General features: G+C 32.4%; 1 protein-coding gene across 5 annotated transcripts; it reads left to right on the top strand.

Moving 5' to 3' along the window:
• The first annotated feature begins 391 nt into the window (after positions 1–391).
• On the top strand, positions 392–17976 carry LOC118194943 (progranulin). Of its 5 annotated transcripts, none has more exons than XM_035366159.2 (3): positions 392–522; positions 11107–11194; positions 16972–17976. In XM_035366159.2, the coding sequence occupies exons 2-3, from the start codon at positions 11110–11112 to the stop codon at positions 17871–17873; spliced, it is 987 nt and encodes a 328-aa protein (XP_035222050.1). In that variant the 5' UTR covers positions 392–522; positions 11107–11109; the 3' UTR covers positions 17874–17976. The 5 variants fall into 5 exon arrangements, with proteins under 5 accessions (XP_035222050.1, XP_035222051.1, XP_035222048.1 ...); XM_035366160.2 differs by lacking the exon at positions 392–522 and adding an exon at positions 646–692; XM_035366157.2 differs by lacking the exon at positions 392–522 and adding an exon at positions 649–786.
• The last annotated feature ends 5099 nt before the right edge of the window (positions 17977–23075 follow it).

Genomic DNA, 23075 nt, shown 5'->3' with positions numbered 1-23075 from the left:
CCTTCAGTAGACAAGAAACGAGCTCCTAGGTTTTGATATCTGCATCTGTAATAGCTTTGGGCGATGATGTATAGATGAATGAATGAATAAATATCAGGAATTCTTTTATATATAGATTTATAATTAAACAACTAAAATGGTGCAAAAGGGAAAACACAAATCAAAATAATATATTATTTGACAGAAAATGAGAAACAACCAAAAATCAATATCAAACATGTATTCGAATTAAAAAGAAAAATACTGTAGAAAACTAATAAAAGAAATTAATTTACACTGAGTAATGCGCACAATGATCGTAACTTAATCGCGTGGCTTCGGTGCTAGCTGATTTCTTTCTGCATGCCGAGCTCCCTGACATAAACACGCTGTGCGTGAATCTGCGCAAATGATCAGGGAGGAATCAGGAGGAAACTAGCATCTGATGGCCTAGATGCTTGTAGTGTTTGGGGATTTAACGCCGACCAGTGCTCGCTGGCAATCGCTTATTGAGCTAAGTTATACAAATTCTGATAAGATGATGTAAGTTTGTTGCTTTTTACAATATTTTTCAACAGTTATTTTCTATCTTTGTTTCATATCTGTAATTTTTCCCCTATTATTTTCTTTAGAATTTAAATATGGCAACACAGGGTTAATCACATTTAGAATCACGTGAAGTGTAAGCAAAGAATGAATACGTATTCTTTGGTGTAAGTTTTGTGTTTTTTTGATTGAGTAGAGAATTTGTTGTTCATTTGGAGGTTCGTTTGAGTTCGAAAGAGAATTTCTTCGAGAAGTTGTAAAGTATAAAATTTTATGTAATACATGTATTTTAGATTTTTCCTAATAAATTGATAATGTTAACAGAATTAATTACATTTTTTGGTAAAATCTTAGTATACGGTGCAGCCTTGGCGCGACTTTGAAAATTATCGCCAACACCAAAAATGATCCAAAGAATGTCTATATATATATACTATACACTATATACTATGTGTGTATATAACATAGCATATATACTATATACATAGTATATAGTTACACATAGTGTATACTATATACATAGTATATACTATGTGTAACTATATATTTTCTTTGAATGACCCGTTAATTACTCATCGCAATGTCCGGTTTTTACTGCTCATCATAAAGTCTCCAAAAGTAGCCAAATCCCGTGTGCACCGGATACTAGGATTAAACCCATTTTTTTTTATAAATTTATGTAGTGATAAAGGCCTTTGGGTCGAACACCACTTAACGAATGATGATCTCCGACATAGTATTTTAAGATTAAAATAATTTTCATCCAAGCTATTTGAGGCGATTTTAAGAAAGCGAGTGATTTGTGAAGTCGATGAGTTTTATATCACTTCTGTTTACATTAGGTATATTTTTAAGTTTTTTATGAACTTATGAAAGATTAGTTTTGAATTTACGTTGAATATTTTGGAAGCACTTCAGAGAACCCGGTAAATGTAAACATTGCCAACTTTGACGATAATAGTTCAAACCTGGTAACCTATCGGATTCATCGTATTCGCTTGTTTGAATGTTGCAACAATTCCTCTTGCGTTCATTTTGTTGAATTATCACTGTCGTTATTCGCCTTTCCGGATTTATGTTCTTCTTCTCTTATTTATTATTATTTTTTCTAATTTTCCACGTTATTTTTCTGAATTTTTAACAACGAATAGATAGAAATATTTTCGTATAATTAAAGAAGTTTTCGTCGATAGATGCCGGTTCTCGGCTCCAATTTTTATGGCGTAAAATTTTAACAAGGTACTATATCGGGTGTTAATGCTTTTCTAACAATAACCTTTCCGAGGATAGCAGGTGTGACATAAATAGCTGATTAAATTGAAATAAAAAATATTATTGATTATCTAAGATGACAGAGTAGTTTGATGCATCCCTATGGTCATCAAAATTAGCAAACCACTGCTGGTGTAAGGATTACAGTTCAAATTACTCTTGAAAAGTAATAAAATGCATAAAGTTCTAGTTTTGTTAACAATGCTACTGAAGAAAATTAGATTGCTATTGAAGGTTATTTGTATTGTGAAATATATTATGAAAAATACAGCTTTATTTTCGTATATCACGTTTAACCAGTTAGTTTTACATCCATATGCTTAATATTTTGTTTTGTCTGCTAATTTTAATTTACATGCACTAAAAATCACGTTTACGGCTCAGCTCATCCCTTGGTGAGTAAAAATTGCAACGGCGCCAACGGGTTCTCTGCGGATGAAAATTGCTTATAATTTACAGTTCTCAAATTTTGTAAATCTCGCAATCAAATATATGAATAACCTTCACTGAGTATTATTACTTTTTATTAATAGTATGTTGGCATAACAGTCGACTTTTTATTTTAAATTTCATGCAAATTTTCTACATTATTTAAACATTTAATCTAACAGAAATCCAAATACAGTTTATATATAAAAATTTGACTCCATAGCAAGCACTTAGATACTGATTTCAATGTCTTTAAATGTAATTATTATAAAATTTTAGATATATTCTTATTAAATTAAGATACACTCTTATTCTATCATAAAGTTTAGATGTACAGAACAGAAGGCATACTTTGTGCTTACCACTCAGTCAACCACTGTGACAAGATAACTTATGATAACAATTATGTTCAAATGTAAAATTTAAATTCAAATAAGCTTGTATCCAAAGGCTACACAAATCAATTTAATGCAAAGTTGGTTCAAAACTTAACCAGCATGGAATTCAACTATCAGTAATTATAATGCAAGACTGAAGACTACAAATCTTATATCTTATCTAGCAACCTAGTAACATGGCCTCGAAAGGCAAAACACGGTTTGTTTTACAAACTAAAAACTTTATTTGGATTCTGGTGGGAAAACTGATGGGGAATTGACAGTAAAGATCCCAATCATAAAGTAACTCTAATTACAAAATAAAGGAATGTTGCATTATACTTTGTTCCCTGATTAATTATTCACTACATGAAATAGTGTAATGCATTTTTGTTTGCATCATATACAAATTATTTATTTTATTTAAATGCTGTCCAAAACTGAACAGGATTTTGCAAACATATCGACTATATTTTTCAGCCTATAGATGAAACACTTCTTCACTTAGAAATAAAAAGAGAAAACGGTATTTGTGAATAGAAAATAAATATATATATGCAGCCTAGCAGAAGAAGGATGCTCTCATAAAGGACTTTTTAAGAGAAACTGGCTCAGATTCAAATTACATGTAAGGAAAACCACAAAGATCCCATATAGCCAACCTGAACTACCAGTGTTCAGTAGCTTATCGCTCCACCACTCATGGATTCCAACGACTGTTCGAATCTTTAACAGAAATCATCAATTATGATAATTTTTGTTGTGTATTATTACTATTGGTACAAAATTTACTCATTATGATAATTTTAGCTTTTAAATTATGATCATAAATTACTTTAATAAATTGATTAAAAAATACACACTTTTTAATATTTGTTACTTTTTCGTTTTGCCGGCGCGCGAGCGATAAAGTCGCCGAAAATGGTACAACCGATGTCAAACGGAATATCCTTGCTGGTAACCTTTTACACCTCATTTTGTAAACAAGTCGCAGCCATTTCTTATCAAATTAAATGTTCCTTTCAGTACTGGCATAAGATTGCATAGAATTTTTACCAGATAGTTCAATTTTATGCCCTACGGCCATTTGCGGTAGTTAAGTCAATTAGGATGCAATCATACCACTCATCTGAAGTCGAAAATACAGAAAAGACAAAGTAAATTGTTAAATTCAATCAATTCTAATGCGAATGCACTAGCGAAGTAAAGCACTGCTATTTTATATAATTTTTGAGGAAGCTATTCGTAGGAATAAAATTATTCTTGCATTTAAACTTCTATTCCATATTAAAATTTAACTTGAAATTAATGTAGAAGGAACTAATAACTGGGTAACTTGAAATTAATGAGAGAATTAGATTTTTGTAGCTTAGTTTATGTGAGATGAGATCACCTGGAGTCGCGTGATATGAACAAAGATCGGCAAATCAGGATGCTGTACCATGAAAGCATAGTAAATTCTTAAATTAATTTTATTTTACAAATTTATTGTCTTTATTTATTGCCTTTTTACAAAAATTTTTAATGATATTAAAATGTTTATGCCTTCAAAATAAAAATTCCTTAAAACTAATATTTAACATGTTTTATGTGTATACCGTGTGTTGTCGCCAATAAAGTCTGCTTGGCGAGTTTTCCGCCGACAAAACAGAAAAGTACCTAATATTTTTACCATTTACAAAATTTAATTCATTAAAAGTATTTCTAGCACTGGTACAAAATTTACTCGTTATAATTTAATTTGATTTCCTTCAATCTGAAATATTTTTTATTTCCTTTTAATACCAGAAACTAAGAAACTAAAGTAACATATACTAGTTTGAAATGCACTTATTAACCTTTTGTAAATTTAAAATATTAGCAAAATACTAATATAAAATAATATAAATATTAACTAACAACTTAAAATATTAATATTTAATACATTACTATTATATTTTGTATTTTTAAATATTTTGTAAATTTCATTACTCGTAACATATTTATTTATGGCAGTTTTTCAAGAATTTATCATGACTGTACTAGAAATGTTAAAATTAAAGAAAGACTGTTTTTTGCAATTTGTTGAAAATTAGAGAAAGACTATTCTAATCAAGAGCTTATTTTTTAGGATTGTTATTTAGTCTAGATTGGGTTTTATTTACAATCCGACATTTTTTTCCGCTCTTAGCCGAGTCTACCTTGCCAACAGAAGTTTGTCGCCATATCAAAAACTGCCCAAAAGGACCAATACTAATGCTGTTCCCCCAGCTCCCAAAATTGAATTGTCATATACAGTCAAAAGTCGTTGATCCGGGCACCCATAATCCAGAAGGATCTATAATCCGGACCTCAAAGCTACAAACTTTCTGCGCATGCGGCAACGCATAATGCGTTCACGCGTGCGCATAGGCGTTTATGCATGCACGTAATACTTTTACGCTTGCGAGTGTGCGCATGCGCATAATACATTTATGCGTGTGTGCATTCGGGTAATACGTTTATGCGTGTGTGCATGCGCATAATACGTTTATGCATGCGCATTTAATGTATGACAGACGGTATAAGCTAAGCTAAAATTATCTATTTCAGTTAATGTTGCAGATTGCGTTTTTCCTTAATCTTCGAATTGGATCCGGCTTATTATTTTTTGCAGACTGTTAAAGCAATTTTATAAAAGTAAGCTTGAACTTTCAATTTTGTCAAATAGAATTTCCGATGCTGGAGCTGCCAAAGAATCTACAAAGCGAAAGAATGTTTCGATGTCCACCAAAGAAAAAGTGGAATTGCTGCAAAAAATGGATAAAGGCGTATCCTTTGTTTCTCTAACCATTCTGAAATCTGTTTATCAATTTCGTGCTGCTCTGCGGGGGGGGGGGGGCATCGTGGCATGCAATAAACTGGAAGTTGATCTGTCAGCACTATCCTTATCTTCAGGGCAGATGTTTTTACTTTATTCAGCTTATAATTCCTTACTAAATATAGTATTTCATCTCAATGTATTCCATCTTTGATATGATTTAAATCAAATTCCTCGTCATTATAAATATCACGAGTACACATCAAATAGTTTTCTGATTGCAATTTTATAATTTCGACTATGCGTAATGTAAGCTTTACCAATGCGCGCGTTGAAAGAAATGTTTAATAAAGTAAACAAATAAATATTCAGTTTTTTTTGGCTAATCTTTAGAATATGATAACAGGTAGTTTGGCGACGTTTTGGTAAGGCGATAAAGGTTACTAGCTAGGACTTTAGCAATAATCTGAGAAGTACACATTTCGAATCACAGATTATTTTGTCTCAGAGAAATGAGAGATTGAGACATGTCATGTGTCATTTTCCGAAAAATTCTGATCGTGATTTTAGCTAATAAACACTTAGAAACAATTTCGCTGCTAAAGTGCAGAATCGCCCACTTATTTGTTTGGCGCTTTTTACAAGAGTAAGAAGAATTGGATTTTTGTCAATTTTCTTTGACTTTTTAAGTGAAAATAGGTCGATGTGTACATAGATAAAGTCAAGAGTGGGCGCAATGCCATTTTTGTGCAATTCTGGGATGTTTTTTTAAGAGAAAATAGGTCGACGTGTACATGGATACCGTTTATGTGCAATTCTTAAAAACGCGGCAAGCAGGCACTCTCAATTTTGCACCTAATCTTCGTCGTAATTAAGCATTCTTTTTCCATAAAAGTTCTAGTATAAGCGTAATTCGGCTAGCAGATTGTTGGAAAAAATGTTGAGTAAAAAAAAAAAAAAAAACATGCCTTTACTTCGTGAAAACAAAACTAGCAGGTTGCTGTAGCAAGGTTGGTCGCCAAATTTTCGCCAGAAAATTGCCAAGTTACCATAATGTAAAGATTCACCTTTTTTTTTTTTTTGTAAATTTTGATACCCTTTAGATCATAATTGCTCTTTATTTCATAAATTACGGTTTCATATTTTTAATTTTATAATTTCTGCATGCCATCTTACCAGATTTAAACTGATGATCTATAATCCGGAATCGCCGAAGTCCCGACGAGTCCGGATTAAAGACTTTTGATTGTATATGTAGGCAATTTATTGTTATATCGTAATTAATTTCATAGCTTATTTAAATGTCAAAATTATTCTTAAAATCTCTGAATAATCATTTACCTTTGATATACACATATTAATAGACCAAAGATATTTTCTTCCATATTATGCATGTGATAAGTTTCTTTTGTATGATTAACATTTAATACATTTCCATGTTGTAAATTCTTGCCTGAAGCCTGAAAATCTATGCTTCTTTTTCAGCAAAGGTTTTTTTTTTTTTTTTCTCTCTCCTACCTTCATTTCATAATGAGATTAATTTGCCTTTGTTTGGTCATGTCTAATAATGACTTTTTTATTTATAATTTGATTTAGCATTTCCTTTCTCACTACTGTAGTAGGAGATATATATAGTTTTGAAATACCTACTTTAATTTGCTTAAAATTTACGGCTTGTTCTAGAGGAATAATGTTACTTAATTATGTTACTCATCATAGACTAATGCAGTAAAAGTGTAACTGGGTAAAAGTATATTTACTGTTACCCTTTGGTGAAAATTGGCGATTTTTGGCGGCACATGGATACAGAGTTTGTGAAATTCTTTGACTTGTTATTTTGGCTTGTGTCTGCTATAGAAAGCCAAAATAATAAGACAAAGAATTGCACAAACTCGGTATCCATCGACCTATTTTCACTTAAAAAAAAATCTCAGAATTGCACACACTTGGCATTGCACATTCCCTTGACTTTATCCATGCACACATTGAGCTATTTTCATTTTAAAAAAATCAGAGAATTACACAAACTAGGCATTGCACACTGCCTTGACTTTGTCCATATGCACATCGAATGAACAATTGGCGTATAATAATACAAGGGTGTACCCTTCTCTCTACTCTAGCTGTGTAACTGTCCAGCATTCAGCTACGCAGAAAGATTAAGTATCTGAAATATTTTAAAATTTTAATTGTTTATCTTATAAAGTTATTACAAATCACGTGGGTTACAACACAGGAGAGGGGACTGTTGCCAGAAAATATGATTTGGGGAAAGTGCAGAATTGCACAAACTCTGTATCAATGTACACATCGACCTATTTTTACTTAAGAAAAACATCAGAGAATTGTACAAATTTAGCATTGCACACTCCCTTGACTTTGTCCATGTACACATCAATGTATTTTCACTTAAAAGGGTCAAAGGAAATTGACAAAAATCAAATTCTTCTTACTCTTGTAAAAAGTGCAAACATAACGTGCCTAATAAGTGAACGATTGTACACTTCACCCTATGATTTAGTTCAGTTATAGATAAGGAGGAAGTCACAATAATATTGTATGTCTTCATCTTAGTTTTACATAATTCTTGATAAGCATGTGTAATTTTGTGAAGAGAGCTATCATTTAACTGCTGTTTATCCGTTTTTCCATTGCATTTCGAAAAAATTATTAAACTTTGGGATTCGCCCTAAGCAAATTTTTATAGTAGTGAGATTTCATGATCAGGTAAGTTATTTACTTTCATATAAACTCATTGACTTATATGTTTGAAATGCTTTTTTTTTTTTTAATCCAAAGGGGCAATTTGCCTTGAAGGACTGTTAATTTTGTTTTGGCATTTTGCTTCGAAAACTTAAAAAGGCTATATCACTTTTCAAATAGTTGCCACCATATATTATCGCCCTGTCAGCTAGACTGGAGATTATGGTCCAGTCGCCAAGTGAAGCGAAATCGCGCCTACTCTGGTACCGCCTTGGCTTAAATATGAATCTGTGCTTTCCAATTATTTATTGCTTATTTACTGCTTATTATATTTTCTTAAATTTTGAGATAAAATGCTTTACTGCATTTTGCTACTGTCTTAAAAATGGTATATGATATTATTATGAAAACTATTAATATTGTTGATCCATAAAATACATAGTTATTAACTTTCAAATACTTAGGTAAAGTGCAGAATAGCCCTCTTATTTGTTTGGTGCTTTTTACAAGAGTAAGACGTATTAGATTTTTTTCAATTTTCTTTGACTTTTTAAGTGAAAATAGGTCGATGTGTACATGGATAAAGTCAAAGGAGTGCGCAGTGCCAATTTTGTGCAATTTGGGAATTTTTTTAAAGTGAAAATAGATCGATGTGTACATGGATACCGAGTATGGGCAATTCTTAAAAACGTGCCAAGCTGTGGGAGATTCTGCACTTCCCTCCTTTTCCGTTCTTTTTCTTGAAGTCCTGTTTTAGATATTTTTGCATGTTTACAGGTGGTTTAGATATTTTTGCATGTTTAAAGAATTAATTCAAATTCACAACCATCTAATATGGCAATATGATGAGTTAGGATTTTCCAAAACACACGAAAACAATCGATTTGGCGACTTGGCAATTTTTGAAAGTGTGCCAAACTGGACCTCAATGTCCAGTTTTACCAGCTTGTCTTATATTTAAAGAAATTAAATAGTGAAGAATCGTCATGACTGTATGTATGTTTCTCACATTGTGATAAAACAACAGGATAAAATTATATTTTAGGGTACCCCTTGGCAATTTTTAGCGGTTTGGATACCAAGTTTGTGCAATTCTTGTGTAATGGTGATTTTTGTGCCAAGAATGGTGACACAAAGCCAAAATAACAAGACAGTACAAAATAAAAGCCAAAATAAATCAAAAAAATAAAATAACGAGCCAAAATACATCAAAAAATAAAATAACAAGACAAAATACATCGACCTATTTTCACTTTAAAAAAAATCCCAGAATTGCAAAAAAATGGCATTGCGTGCTCACTTGACTTTATCCATGTACACATTGACCTATTATCATTTTAAAAAAATCAGAGAATTGCACAAACTATGCCTTATGCACTCCCTTGATTTTGTCCATGTACACATCGATATATTTTCACTTAAAAAGTCAAAGAAGCACCCAATTCTACAGTAAAGGCAAACAAAAAATACATAATCTCAATAAACTACATTTTAAACCAGACAATAAAATAACATAAAAAAGGAAAAACCTTTATACATTAAGCACTGCACAAAGCAAATATCCACTTACCTTATTTAGAAATTCGTTCATCTTCAGTCTGTGGCACACAAAATTCCTTAACAGCATCTAAAAACTTCCTAAAATTATCTGAATTAAAATCTGTATATTGGCGTCGCCACATTTATTCACAAAAATAAGAGTCAAAAATATACTATGTAGTTTCTTAAACCTTCATTTACACACCAGTAAATTAATGCACTTTTCCCCTCTCATTTCAAATCGTACAGAATCTTCAAATTAATCTTTCTACATTCAGCCATTGTACTGTCTAAACAATGAAACAAGCAATGTACTTCCTAAGCAACAGACACAAAAAGCCCTTGCAAAACATCCCATGATTCAAAATTTCCCGGAATAATGCAAATGATTATGCCATAATAGAGTTTCCATAACATTCAACTACTCAGGTTACCATAAATGATACAACTTGGCAATAAATGAAACAATATCGCAATAATACAAGGGGTGCCCTAAAGTCAACTCTAACCAACAACTGTACCTAGAGCCATCAAAATTTGAATAACGTAAATCTTCCATAGAATATGTGGAAGCCCTAATTTGGATTTGAAATTTGTTTTATTATCGATTTCAGATTTTGTAACACTTCAACGAATTTTTTATTAAAAAACTAAACGATTTCAAAGCAAGAAATGGCAACACTGTACAAAAACAAAACAAACAAAAAAATTTTTATTTCTAGCACACGATACTTTGTATCAGAAATTCTAAAGATATGCCCATTTTAAAATTAATTTGCGATATTGCTGTTGAACTGAATTTTTTTATAGTTTGAGTATATAGAGAACATATTTGATAAATAAAGGTAACACACAAAACATTAAAAAAAGCCTGTTTCGACATAATTTAAAATCTGAAAACTTTCAGATTTTTTTTTTAATTTAACGTAATTATATGCTTTTGATATTCAAGTTGATAACAAAAAAGATGACTTTTAAAATTTTAGACTAGGAAATTTCTTCTATAGATTTGACATTCCTGCCATGAATTGAAGTTTTTGGTACTTTTCTGTTATGTGCCTGGCACCATTTTTGTCCCCTATGAAATAGAAGCTAAACGCATGCCGATCGCCAACAACAGCACCATTGGGGACTATGTATGCATGCAAGCAAGAGCAGTTAAAACACACACATGTATACTGTACAATAGTACTGCCAAAATGCATAGCATACAAATGTGCATAACAAATAATCGCCCATTTTTTTATATGCTCAGCTATCCAGATACATTTACCGAGCTTTTACTGCAATTTTGAATTTTTCTACCGAGTCTGGTGGAATTCATGTCAAAGAAAACGAGTTCCATGAAATCAGTATGATTGTTAGCAAAGATAGCTTCCAAGTTAATTTGAATACTTACTCCTGTGACTTAGTGTGTTCTTTTTATTAAATATATAGTTGCATACACAGAATCAAGAAATGTATTATTTTGTTGAATTTTAGGCAATGAATGTCTGGTTTGTCTTATTCGCCCCTGCAGTTTTAGCAGTGCAACAAATTTGTCCTGGTGGTTCATATTCATGTCCAGACTGTAAGTAATCATTTGTTTATTATTACACTTCCATAACATTCAACTTTTTTTATATTTTTATTTTTTTTAAGATTCAGTAAATTAATTCATTTAATACCTCTGTATTATGCTGTTGATAGTTATTAAAAATGTCTATAATAGTTGTTAATCATTGCTATGAAATTCTGTAAATTACACTTTTTGGCTGGTCAAGGTGATAATACTAAGTACCGTTCATTTTATTTTTATATGTAAAACCACTAAGGTAACGTATATCTGTAAATATTTAAAGAAATTTTCAGTTTAGGAATATTTTTACGTTTGTAACAAATATACTTTAAAAGACCATTTATATGATTCCGTAACTTGAATTACCCAATTCTTGTAAATGACGTATGACATTTAAATAGCTTTTTTTCAGATACAAATATCAATGTTAGTCTCTGGATTCAGATATGCTTGCTTAAATTGTGTGTTTTAACCTGTATTAAGCAAAAACAATAGTGATTTATACCAGAATGATTTGATAGCACAAAATTTTCAAAGAGAAATTTGCATTTTTATTATATATCCCTGTATCTTATATAGCAGAAGCCTGGTAGTGAGTCTGACAGCTGGTAAAATGTGAAAGGGCAGGTGTGGTGAATCGCAAGCCAGTACTGACGGCTTGGATACATGGTGCTGAAAGAGGCCAGTTATTCAAACACTCAGATCGGCCAGTATATTGGTCAAAGTGATAGGGTCGTTACCCATTGCTGGAATTAGTGGCTCAGCGAAGGCATAGTCAGCGACCATTCTAGCTTGGGCTACCAATGCATGAGATGATTATGCAATTAGAAAAGCTGCCACGTCTGCTACAACATTTATGTTATCATCAATATAATGCCATTTGCCAATTCACAGGGATACAGTTTGCAGAAGACCAGGTGACACTGAGCTCAGATCTTGATGACCATTAAAGGCACTTGCCATTAATACTTCATCATAAGCAGCGTTGTCTTGCATGGTACTGCTCGCACTCAAACTCCACAATGTCTGATTGGAGAAATGTGATCTTCAGCAGTGAATCACCCAACAATGAATCAGCAATGAACCAATTTTCTCTCAATGCTGATAATTACTTCATACGTGTCTGGAGACAGAGAAGTGAGCAGTCGTCATGCTGTGAGGTACTCTTGACTGTGCAAGTACAAGTATGTTGACATTTTTTCAGCCGATTGTACTACCTATGCTAGCAGATCGTTCAGGCGTTTTCCAGTAGGACAGTGCGTGATGGCACAACTTTTCTAACAATGTCCTAGACTGACCTTCCAGATCTGTTGCCTATCAAGCATTTTTTAGTCATGTTGGGCAGGCAAATTCAGCTGTGTACAAATACATCCAAACTCACAGACCAGTTTTTCTGCCCAATCTACCACAGATAGACATTGGCAACTTAATGGACATGTCCAGCCAAGTATCAGCTTGTATAGCCGCCAGGGCTGGCTTTATCACCTATTGATTTTCACATTTTTAGCATTGGTACTTGTAAATAAAACACTTGTTTCACGCCAGTTTTTAATCATCTGTTTATCTACTTGAAACACTATTCTACTGCCAAGTTTTGCAGTTGTGTCATGTAATTTGCAGTAACTCTGATGTAAGGCTTTCCAAAGACACGGACTACTAGTTTGTTTCAGTTCAGTGGTGTACATGCTGTAACCACTTTGCCTTTCCTAATAACTTTCGCTTTATCACTTACGTTGGCAACTCTCACCGGGATAACGGTCCTTGATAGATCCACAAGTGCCAAGGCTATTAGTACTCCTTTGGGGATGTTACAATTCTTAGAACACTCAATTGTGCGATACTGAAAATTTCTGTTTTCAGCTATGTATTAAGGAAGTAAAAATTTCTGTTCTTTCTGGTAAAGTGATATCTATGGTCTTGAGCTATGATTTGCTGAACAGATATAACTCCTTTACCTTTAATTCTGAACAGGGTTATATCCTCCGAAGCAGAATGCAATTAAGTCCAAGGAAAAATTACATTTCCTTAGAAAATCGAATCTGAGTATGTAAAGGTCGGTAATATATGCTACATATGTCGTGTGATGGTAGGCGGCTCTTCTAAACATGATGTTAGCATTTAGCTTTCTGTCAATGTCAATTTTATCTTCAGGCACAGTCTGGAGGGTAATGAGTTTACATTGCAGTCATAATAGATTTTTTCTGATGATGGTAACATTGCACCTGTATCAAAAGTCATTTTGCAGGGAAACACCATGGATATATCACATGATGATAAGTCCATTACTGCCACTATTCGCTGAAGAAATCTGAAGTGATTTAACCCCTTAACAATCGCATAATTTTCAAGAAAACTGTAAAAAAAGTGGGTACTATTCCGTTTTGAGGACCGTAAAAAATCGCCAAACTGCTGTTGATGCCAGTGCTGCAAAAATAATTGCGGCAACCCTAACGCAGAAAAGAAAGTATAATACAGTCAAAAGTCGTTAATTCGGACACCCATAATCCGGACTTCAAAGCTACAAACTTTCTGCGCATGCGTCACATTGAAGCATGCGCATAGGCATTTACGCATGCGCATAAGACCTTTACGGCTGCGAATATGAAAACGAAGCACTTAAACAACTTACATTGAAAGAAATGTTTAAAAAAGCAAACAAATAAATATTAAGCTTTTTTTTTTTTTTTTTTTTTTTTTTTCTCTCAAATTTTGATACCCTTTAGATCATAATTGTTCTTTATTTCATAAATTACGGTTTCATATTTTTAATTTTATAATTTCTGCATGCCATCTTACCAGATTTAAACTGATGATCTATAATCCGGAATCGCCGAAGTCCCGACGAGTCCGGATTAACAACTTTTGACTGTAGTAAATAACTATCTAAAGATTATTGTTTTAATTCATATGAAAAGTTATTCCATGTACTTTTTTTTTATTATAATTTATATAAAAAAGGCTAAACATAACTGAATGGAAACAAAAGAGTAAATAACTATTTCAGATCATTATTATGATTTATATAAAAAAACGGCTAAACATAATTGAATAGATCCCTGCATCGCTATTTCGCTAGAGTTATCGCTAAAAATAATTTCATCTCATTGGTGTTCAAACATAACTTTGTATAATGAATGATGTCTTTTCTTGGAAAAAATTCTTTTGCAGACTTTTCATCATGGGCAATTTCCAAATTGTTAAATCCATAGGATATAAAAAAAGGATTTAAAAATTAAACTAATATTTCAATAGCGTCTTAAGAAATATAGAATTATCTAAACTTAAGCAATCTGAAATCAGCGTGTATGCTAGATTTGGTGCGCTGTTAATTGGGCATGTTTGCTAGTGGCGCTTTTGCACGTACATTTTCGCTGCAATTTTTTATAGTCCTCAAAACGGAATAGTACCCAAAAGTGTTAAAACAATATTTTTGAATAAAAAGGTATTATTTTTTATTCAAAAATATTGTTTAAAAATAAGTGCATAAACAATATATCTATCCATTTTTAAATTTCTGATTTTTTTGAGGGGGCTTAAAAAAGAAAACATGTAAAATAGAAATTAAAATTTTTTTCGTGTTTGAGAAATGGAGTCTTTTAATTATAATGCTGTGTTTCTTTTGAACATTCTGGACTGGAAACATGACAGGCACAAGAAATAGGGGGTGCAATCTCTCCATAATATTGACTGGAACGATAAGGAGGAGGTTAAAATGGGGCTTCTCAATATCTGGCAACCTTCGCTTTGCAAGATGGCCACTAATTTGTTTCCTGCCTCCTTGTTGGAGAGTGGTCTTATCTCTCATGCCTTGGGGTGTTCTGCAGTTCCTTCATATGTGGCCTTCATCTCCACAGTTCCAGTGGAGTGACTCTGTTTTTTTTGGGGGGGGATGTTTGGTTATCAACTAAGAAATTGTTGGGGTGATTTTCTGAAGGTCAGGGGTAATTTTATCAGTTAGCTGTTTGTTACTAGAGTAGGTTTTTTTTTTTTTTTTTTTTTTTTTTTTTTTTTTTTTTTTTAAATATCTCTTGCTCTTATTCAAACAAGTTTTGTTACCGCTACATTTCATAGTTTTGAGTTGCAGATATTTATTTAATTTTATTTTATAGTTTATAATTTCAAATTGTAGATATAATATTAGTTTATTTTATTTATTTTTTTGATTTTTAATTATTTTCCAAATGGATCAAAGAAGGCTGACCATTTCTGAAACGCTGAAAGTGCTACATGAATTGCTTTCAGATAGTGAATCTGATACGGATCCCGGTACATGTGCAAAACATGCAATATTTGATTGTGCTTTTTCAAAAGTGATTAACTTTCTTTGAAAAAAGCCACCATGAAAAAGATAGACGAAAGGGTAAATATGAAATGTAAATATCGTATACAGTCAAAAGTCGTTAATTCGGACACCCATAATACGGAACTTTCTGCGCATGCGCCGCATTGAGTTGTGCGCATAGGCGTTTATGCGTGTGCGTAAGACCTTTTACGTCTGCACATACGTGTGTGCGCAAGTGCAGAATACGTTTTCGCATGCGCGTTTTATGTATAACGGACGGTATAAGCTAAAATTATTTAATTATCTATTTCAGTTAATGTTGATGATTGCATTGTTCCTTAATTTTCGAATTGGATCCGGCTTATTATTTTTTGCAGACTGTAAGAGCAATACTATAAAAGTATTGAAATTTCGATTATGTCAAAAAGAATTTCCGTTTCTGGAGCTCTCAAAGGATCGTACAAAACGAAAGTCTGTTTCGATGTCCATCAAAGAAAAAGTGGAATTGCTGCAAAAAATGGATAAAGGCATGAAGAATGAGACAGAGAGGTTAGTGAAAACGAAAAAATTTCAATTGACAAGTTAGTCGGTATTCTCAGTACAGAAATTAACGGGACTTAAACAGCGGAACTTTGTAACTGAACAAGAAATTATGTCTGTTTATAGAATTAAAGAGAAAGTATTATCACATAAAACGAAGCAACTTAAACAACTTACATTGAAAAAAATGTTTAATAAAGTAAACAAATGAATATTAAGCTTTTTTCTTTTTTTTTTTTTTTTTTTTTTTTTTTTTTTTGTAAATTTTGATACCTTTTAGATCATAATTGTTCTTTATTTCATAAATTACAGTTTCATATTTTTAATTTTAGAATTTCTGCATGCCATCTTACAAGATTTAAACTGATGATCTATAATCCGGAAAATTCGATAATCCAGAATCGCCGAAGTCCCTACGAGTCCGGATTAATGACTTTTGACTGTACCCAAGTTACATTTTTTTTCCATTCATATGCATGTAATCATCATATAACCAAGAAGAGCTTTTTAGGGGGGTGGAGTAGCAGGCCTCCTCATGGCACACTCTGGGTAATGCTAAATCTGCTATGGTATTCAGAATCTAGTGTTTTTGAATTGTAAGCAAAATCTTACTCTTTTACGTGCTTCCCAGTTCGTGCTCATTTCGGCATTTTCGAAGCTATTCATTCAGTGTGCCTGCTTCGGTCACACCTACAGAATTAAACCGATAAATGCTAGCTTCTCAAAATTTTACCCTCTAGGCCTGATTAGACTGCCTACCATTTTCTTGTTGAAATTCCAACTTTAAAAGGTAGTGTGCTGAACAGGGTTAATTTTGATGACCAGTGTATTTAGACTATAATAAGATTTTTTTTTTTTTTTTATTTTTTTTTATTTTACTTATGTATTGGTTTTGTGTAATATGTGCATTTAACTATAAATCAGAAATATATGTTAACTGATAACAGCTTTATTTTGAATTTTTTAGTATCTACATGTTGTCAACTTATTGATAAGAGTTATGGCTGTTGTCCATTGGCAAATGCTGTATGTTGTGATGACCATATTCACTGCTGCCCAAAAGGTACAAAATGTTCTACGGGATTGTGCATCCAGAGTTTATTTCAAAATATAACTGCTGAAAAATATATGACAGACAACAGTATAATTCATCCGAAAAAGACATTTGTTTGCCCTGATGACACTACTTGCTGTAAAGGAACTGGTTCAGATAACTTTGGCTACTGTCCTGTAAAAGATGGAATTTGCTGTAATGATGGTAAACATTGCTGCCCACAAGACACAGTTTGTGATCTTTCTCAGCGAATGTGTATTGGTAAAGGCTATGTATCCAAAATGTACGATTCAGATAAAAATCATATAAAGCCTCAAATATCCACTGCTGCAACTATGAAAACATTAAAAGTATCCAATATAATTTGCCCTGGATCAACGTTCCAATGTCCTAATGGTTATACATGTTGCAAGTTGCCTTCTGGAAATTGGGGTTGTTGTCCATTTGTAAAAGCTACATGTTGTAAAGACCACTTGCACTGCTGTCCAGAAAATATGCAATGCTCTCCTACATCTGATTACTGCACTCAAGGACAAAATAATGTAACAGCGTTTCTAAACAAGCCTGCAGTTGAAATAGAGAAAGTAAACACTTTATGCCCTGATAAATCTGAATGCCAGGAAGGTATGACATGTTGTAAGTTGGATGATATACACTTTGGTTGTTGCCAGTATGAAAATGCAACTTGTTGTGCTGATAAAAAACATTGTTGTCCTAGCAATTTTAACTGTGACATTTTAGAAGAGCGTTGTGTACCAAAACAAAAAGAAAACTGGATGCTAAAGTTTATGTCTAAATATTTGGGTAAATTTTGATTTTCAACAATTACTTCATTTTGTTTTTGCTTGTGTGATTATTTGTAGAATGATATAAAAGTTTGACGTTTGTGGATTAAAACTGTGTTCATTTATTGTTTTATTTGTTAAATTTTTTGCATTTTATTTTGTCTGAATGCTTTTTAATATATAAAATTTCTTAAAACAGGAAACAAATTATCGTCGAATCATAAGCATTTACAATACTCTGCAATAAATTGTATTGCTGAAATCCATTTTGTTCACATGATCACTAATGAGCCACACTCGCATACTGCATCACATTTGATGACTTAACATTACAATGAAACTTTAGATACCGTACTGTGAAAACCTAAAGGATGTTTTATTTATGCAAATAATTTTTCTTGGAGGCATACACAAAATTAGAAGATTTTAATATGATAATCATTTTTTATCAATTTTGGTTATCTTTCAAGATTTATATATTGTTCTTGTACTTAGTATATTATTTTACTACGTGTAAGAATAATACTGCAAATCCAAAAACATTTGAGTATATATATATATATATATACAATATAAGTATATATATGTACAGTCAAAAGTCGTTAATTCGGACACCCATAATCCGGACGTCAAAGCTACAAACTTACTGCGCATGCATCGCTCCGACGCATGCGCGTAAGACCTTTACCGCTGCGAATTTGCATGTACACGTGCGCAAAATACGTTTACAAATTCGCGTTTAATGTATAACGGACGGGATAAGCTAAGCTAAAATTATCTAATTATCTATTTCAGTTAATGTTGCAGATTGTGTTGTTCCTTAATCTTTGGATCCGGATTATTATTTTTTGCAGACTGTTAGAGCAATTTTATAAAAGTAAGCTTGAACTTTCAATTATGTCAAATAGAATTTCCGATATATATTTACTAATATGTAAAGGATATACAAAGCGAAAATATCTTTCGGAGTCCATTAAACAAAAAGTAGAATTGCTGCAAAAATGGATAAAGGCATATCCTTTGTTTATCTTTAACGCCACCGTGGTGTGCAATGAATTGAAAGTTGATCTGTCAGCACTATCCTTATCTTAAGGGCAGATGTTTTATTTTATTTGGCTTATAATTGCTTACTCAATGTAGTATTTCATCTCGATGTACTCCGTCTTTGATATGATTTAAATCAGATGCCTCGTCATTATAATTCGCTTCCGATAGCGAAGAAAGTGACAGAGGTTATTGAAAACAAAAAAATTTCGATTGAGAAATTAGTCGGTATTCTCGATACAGCAATTATAGGACTTGAACAGCGGAACTTTGTAACTGAACAAGAAATTATGTCTGTTTATAGAATTAAAGAGAATGTATTATTACGTAAAAAACGAAGCATTTTAAACAACTTACATTGAAAGAAATGTTTAATAAAGTAAACAAATAAATATTAAGCTTTTTTTTTTTTTTTTTTTTTTTTGTAAATTTTGATACCCTTTAGATCATAATTGTTCTTTATTTCGTAAATTACAGTTTCATATTTTTAATTTTATAATTTCTGCATGCCATTTTACCAGATTTAAACTGATGATCTATAATCCGGAATCGCCGAAGTCCCGACGAGTCCGGATTAACGACTTTTGACTGTATATATATTTGTGAATTTTTAAATATTTAATAGATTATGGCATTCATAACAACTGTGCTTTGTTTATTGACCGCTTCGCTTACAAATTTTTTTGAAAAAAATTGCAAAAAATCATCACATTTTTTTATTTTATTATTAAATACAACAAAACGAAACAAATCAAAATATGTAGGTTTTAAGTTGAATTTTTAATTTTTTGAAGGTGTAAAAGCATTTATTTTTAATATTAGTTTACTATTCCGAGTTATCTCAAGCAAATGGAAAAAAGTTAAATATTAATCTTTGTATGATAGTTTTTTAAACAAGGGACAACACAGAGTGATGCCAGACATTCTACACTAGTATCTGGTCTCTTTTCTTACTGGCTTACCGCTGGAATCTCTTTCATGGGAGCACAGAGTACACTGTCTCGTTGGGTTTGATTTTTTTTTTCCACCTCTTCATAATTATTATCTGAAAAATCATCGCTTTCGCTCTCTTGCATCATCGCCATCATTTTATTTTTTTTTCAACGCATGCATCCTTCTTTATACATTACTAATCCACAAGCCAACGTATACAATACAATAGGGAAGCACGTGATCAGTTCCTCCAAGAGAATCGTGCAACCAAACAAAATTTGGCAAATTGCCAATCAAAGCTGAATATTTCCTTTCATTTCCTCCAGACCGAATAAAACCGTGATAAAAGAAATCATACTAACAAATTCTGCTTCGCCCGAGTTTTCTCGGGATAATAATTAACTGCAATATATACGAACCCCAGGCAAGCGGTTAATATACCACTGAAAATATGATTTTCATTCTTAGCCTAAATGAAACAAGATTTTGTGTTGTTTCCCTTTTCATTCAAGTCTTTTACCGTTCAGCAAAATGCAAGATCTTTCTAATTTGAACTCTCTTTTGTTGATGAACAGACTAAGCTATTTAAAAGCAATAAATGCAGATCTTGGAAATATTTTTTGGCCTTTGATTCAATTATTAAATAAGAGCATATAATTCATGATATAGCTAATTAGAAGCATTAAAATGTTTTACATATTATGTTACATGTTTTTCACTTTTTAAATATTCAGAAGATTTATAGCATTCCCATATTAGTCTAAATTTATATTCATCTACTATCCTATAATTTCGCTATTCCACCTGAGCCATCTCTTTTGATAGTCTCTGAGGATAAACCATATTTAACTTTTAAAGGATGAATGTTAATATATGAATCTTAAAATCCTTTCTTTTTTTGGGGGGGGGCTAAGTTTTAGTTTAGTAATAGTTAGGTAATTTGGTTAGTCTTTCTGAAAACACAAAATATATATTCTGTTTTCCAAAAAACACTGTGATGTATTTTTTACAGAATTTTTTTAATGTTGACCTGTTATAGGCATGCATTTAAGAAAAATTAAAGGAACAGCTAGAAGTAGTCTTATAATTTCAATGGTTTTTATAGCTAAGAACAATGAATTTGTACAAGATTTTTATTTAATCATGCTTGACACTTCAAAATATAGAATTGCCTATTTCTGAAAAAAAGAAATTAATTTAAATAAGAACGTAAAAAATATAATATAAAGTAGAATAAGGAAAAGTTGGCATTGCAGCTTTTTAAAGATACATAGGAAGGATTAATATAGGTGATTCTTGCTGAAAATGGAAACTTTATAGCTATTTTCTATGCCGTGGATTTCCAGGGAGTTCCTGTGGTAACAAAACTTATTTACGATGAATAGTGCTGAAGCACCTGGAAAGTACTGAGTGAAGGCTGCTCTGATGCAAGTTGATGTCCAATTGTATCCCATATTTTAACCCTCAAGATAATTCATCAATAGTGCAGTGCAGTGTGGACAGGTATTATCATAGCATAAGAGAAAATTACTGCCAATTGCAGCCCTAAATAATTTGACAAAAGGATCAAGAACCTCTATATATTTCACTGCTGCCCAGTCAGTATAGTGGTTAGTGGCATTAACTACCATTCTAATGGATCCGAGTGGAGATATAGCTGTTTGTAAATATGATCTGTGTGGTAAAAGGCACTCAAAATACATGGCAAACTGAGAATCCTGTCAAATGGTAGTAGGAGAAGGGTGAGAGACCCTTTAATAATATCCTAGGATGATCTCTGTTAAAATTGGGGCGGAATTTAACAAATTAGTAAGGTGCGGTAATATCTAATAAGCCTGTAATACACAGGTACTGACTGACCTGTATATTCCAGTATTCATTGTTGCACTAGGAAAAATGCATAGGTCAATAATATCACTTAAAATGATACCTGCCATGATTCCACAGTGTTTGAAACAAGAACTCATGATTATCAGGCTTATCGAGTGTGCTTTGCTCCTTTCAGATTGTTACACGTCTAAAATCAACCTTTAAAAAAAAAGAGAGACTCATTGGTAAAGAAGACTGAGTTCCAGTCCATAGTACTTCAATTACAATGATTTCTGCTCCACTGCAACTTCGGCTATTTCATACTCCAATTTAAGCACTAGGAGACATATCTCTAAACAAGACTTCCTCACAGACGTATCTATTCGCAGCATTTTGTCTACATAGAGAGATTTTGTATGCAAGTTTCTCTGAGCTACTAAAGCAAGTCAGTGTTGTAATGCAAACAGATGATGTGATATGTACCCAATAGGAGGCTTCATCAATCTTACAAAATGCTTAATAATTCGCAGTAATTTAAAAAAAAAATTGTATTCATACTAAAAATAAACAGAAGGCTTAATAGAAGACACAAAGTGAGTAAAAATGCAAAATGTGAAAAACAAATCAAAATTGTAAATTTTTAAAAAAAGTTAATGAAATGGGAAAGGAAAGTAGTTAATTGTGAAATGCAAGGTATAAGGTATACATCATTACATGAAAGAAGAAAATAAATCGATTACTTCATATATAATATAGAATATCGCACATTCTGATAAGTATATTTAAAATAAAGCATTTTTAAGTACATGAAAGAAGAAAAACTTTATCACTTTATGAATAATGTAAAAAATCTAATAATCATATTTATATAATTAATATAAAATTATGTAAATAATTTATATAAAATTTTATGTACGAGGGCTATCCAGAAAGTAGATTACGTTTCCGTCTGTGTCCGCTAGGGGCGGGGCTAGCGCGGCCATCTTGGGGTCAGAGCGTTGCGCAGCTCAGTCTGCATCTAGCCGTGCTAGTGAGAGGTTCGTGCTGTGCTCCGTTCAGATACTGTGACGGTTTGAAATGTCTGCGTTAATTGAAAATCCCGCGAGGTGCGCTCAGTAATAAGGTTTCTGACTGCAAAAAACTGTAAACCGATAGAAATCTATCGGCAGCTTCGTGAAGTGTATGGGGACAACATTATCACTGAAGGTGGAGTGCGTCAGTGGGTCATAAGATTTCAAAATGGCCGAACCAATGTTCACGACGAAGATCGAAGTGGGAGACCCAGCATAGTGACCGGCGAACTTCTCGAAAAAGTCGATGCTTAAGTCCGTGAAAATCGAAATTTCACAATAACGGAACTTTCTTTGAGTTTTCCACAAATTTCGCGAAGTTTGTTGCACGAAATCATCAGCGAAAAGCTTGGTTACCACAAGTTTTGTGCAAGAT

The sequence above is a fragment of the Stegodyphus dumicola genome, chromosome 3 (assembly GCF_044657685.1).
Source record: "Stegodyphus dumicola isolate Sdum_Otavi_A_Nest chromosome 3, ASM4465768v1".
NCBI lineage: Eukaryota > Metazoa > Arthropoda > Arachnida > Araneae > Eresidae > Stegodyphus > Stegodyphus dumicola.
This window is presented reverse-complemented; position numbering and strand designations above follow the sequence as displayed.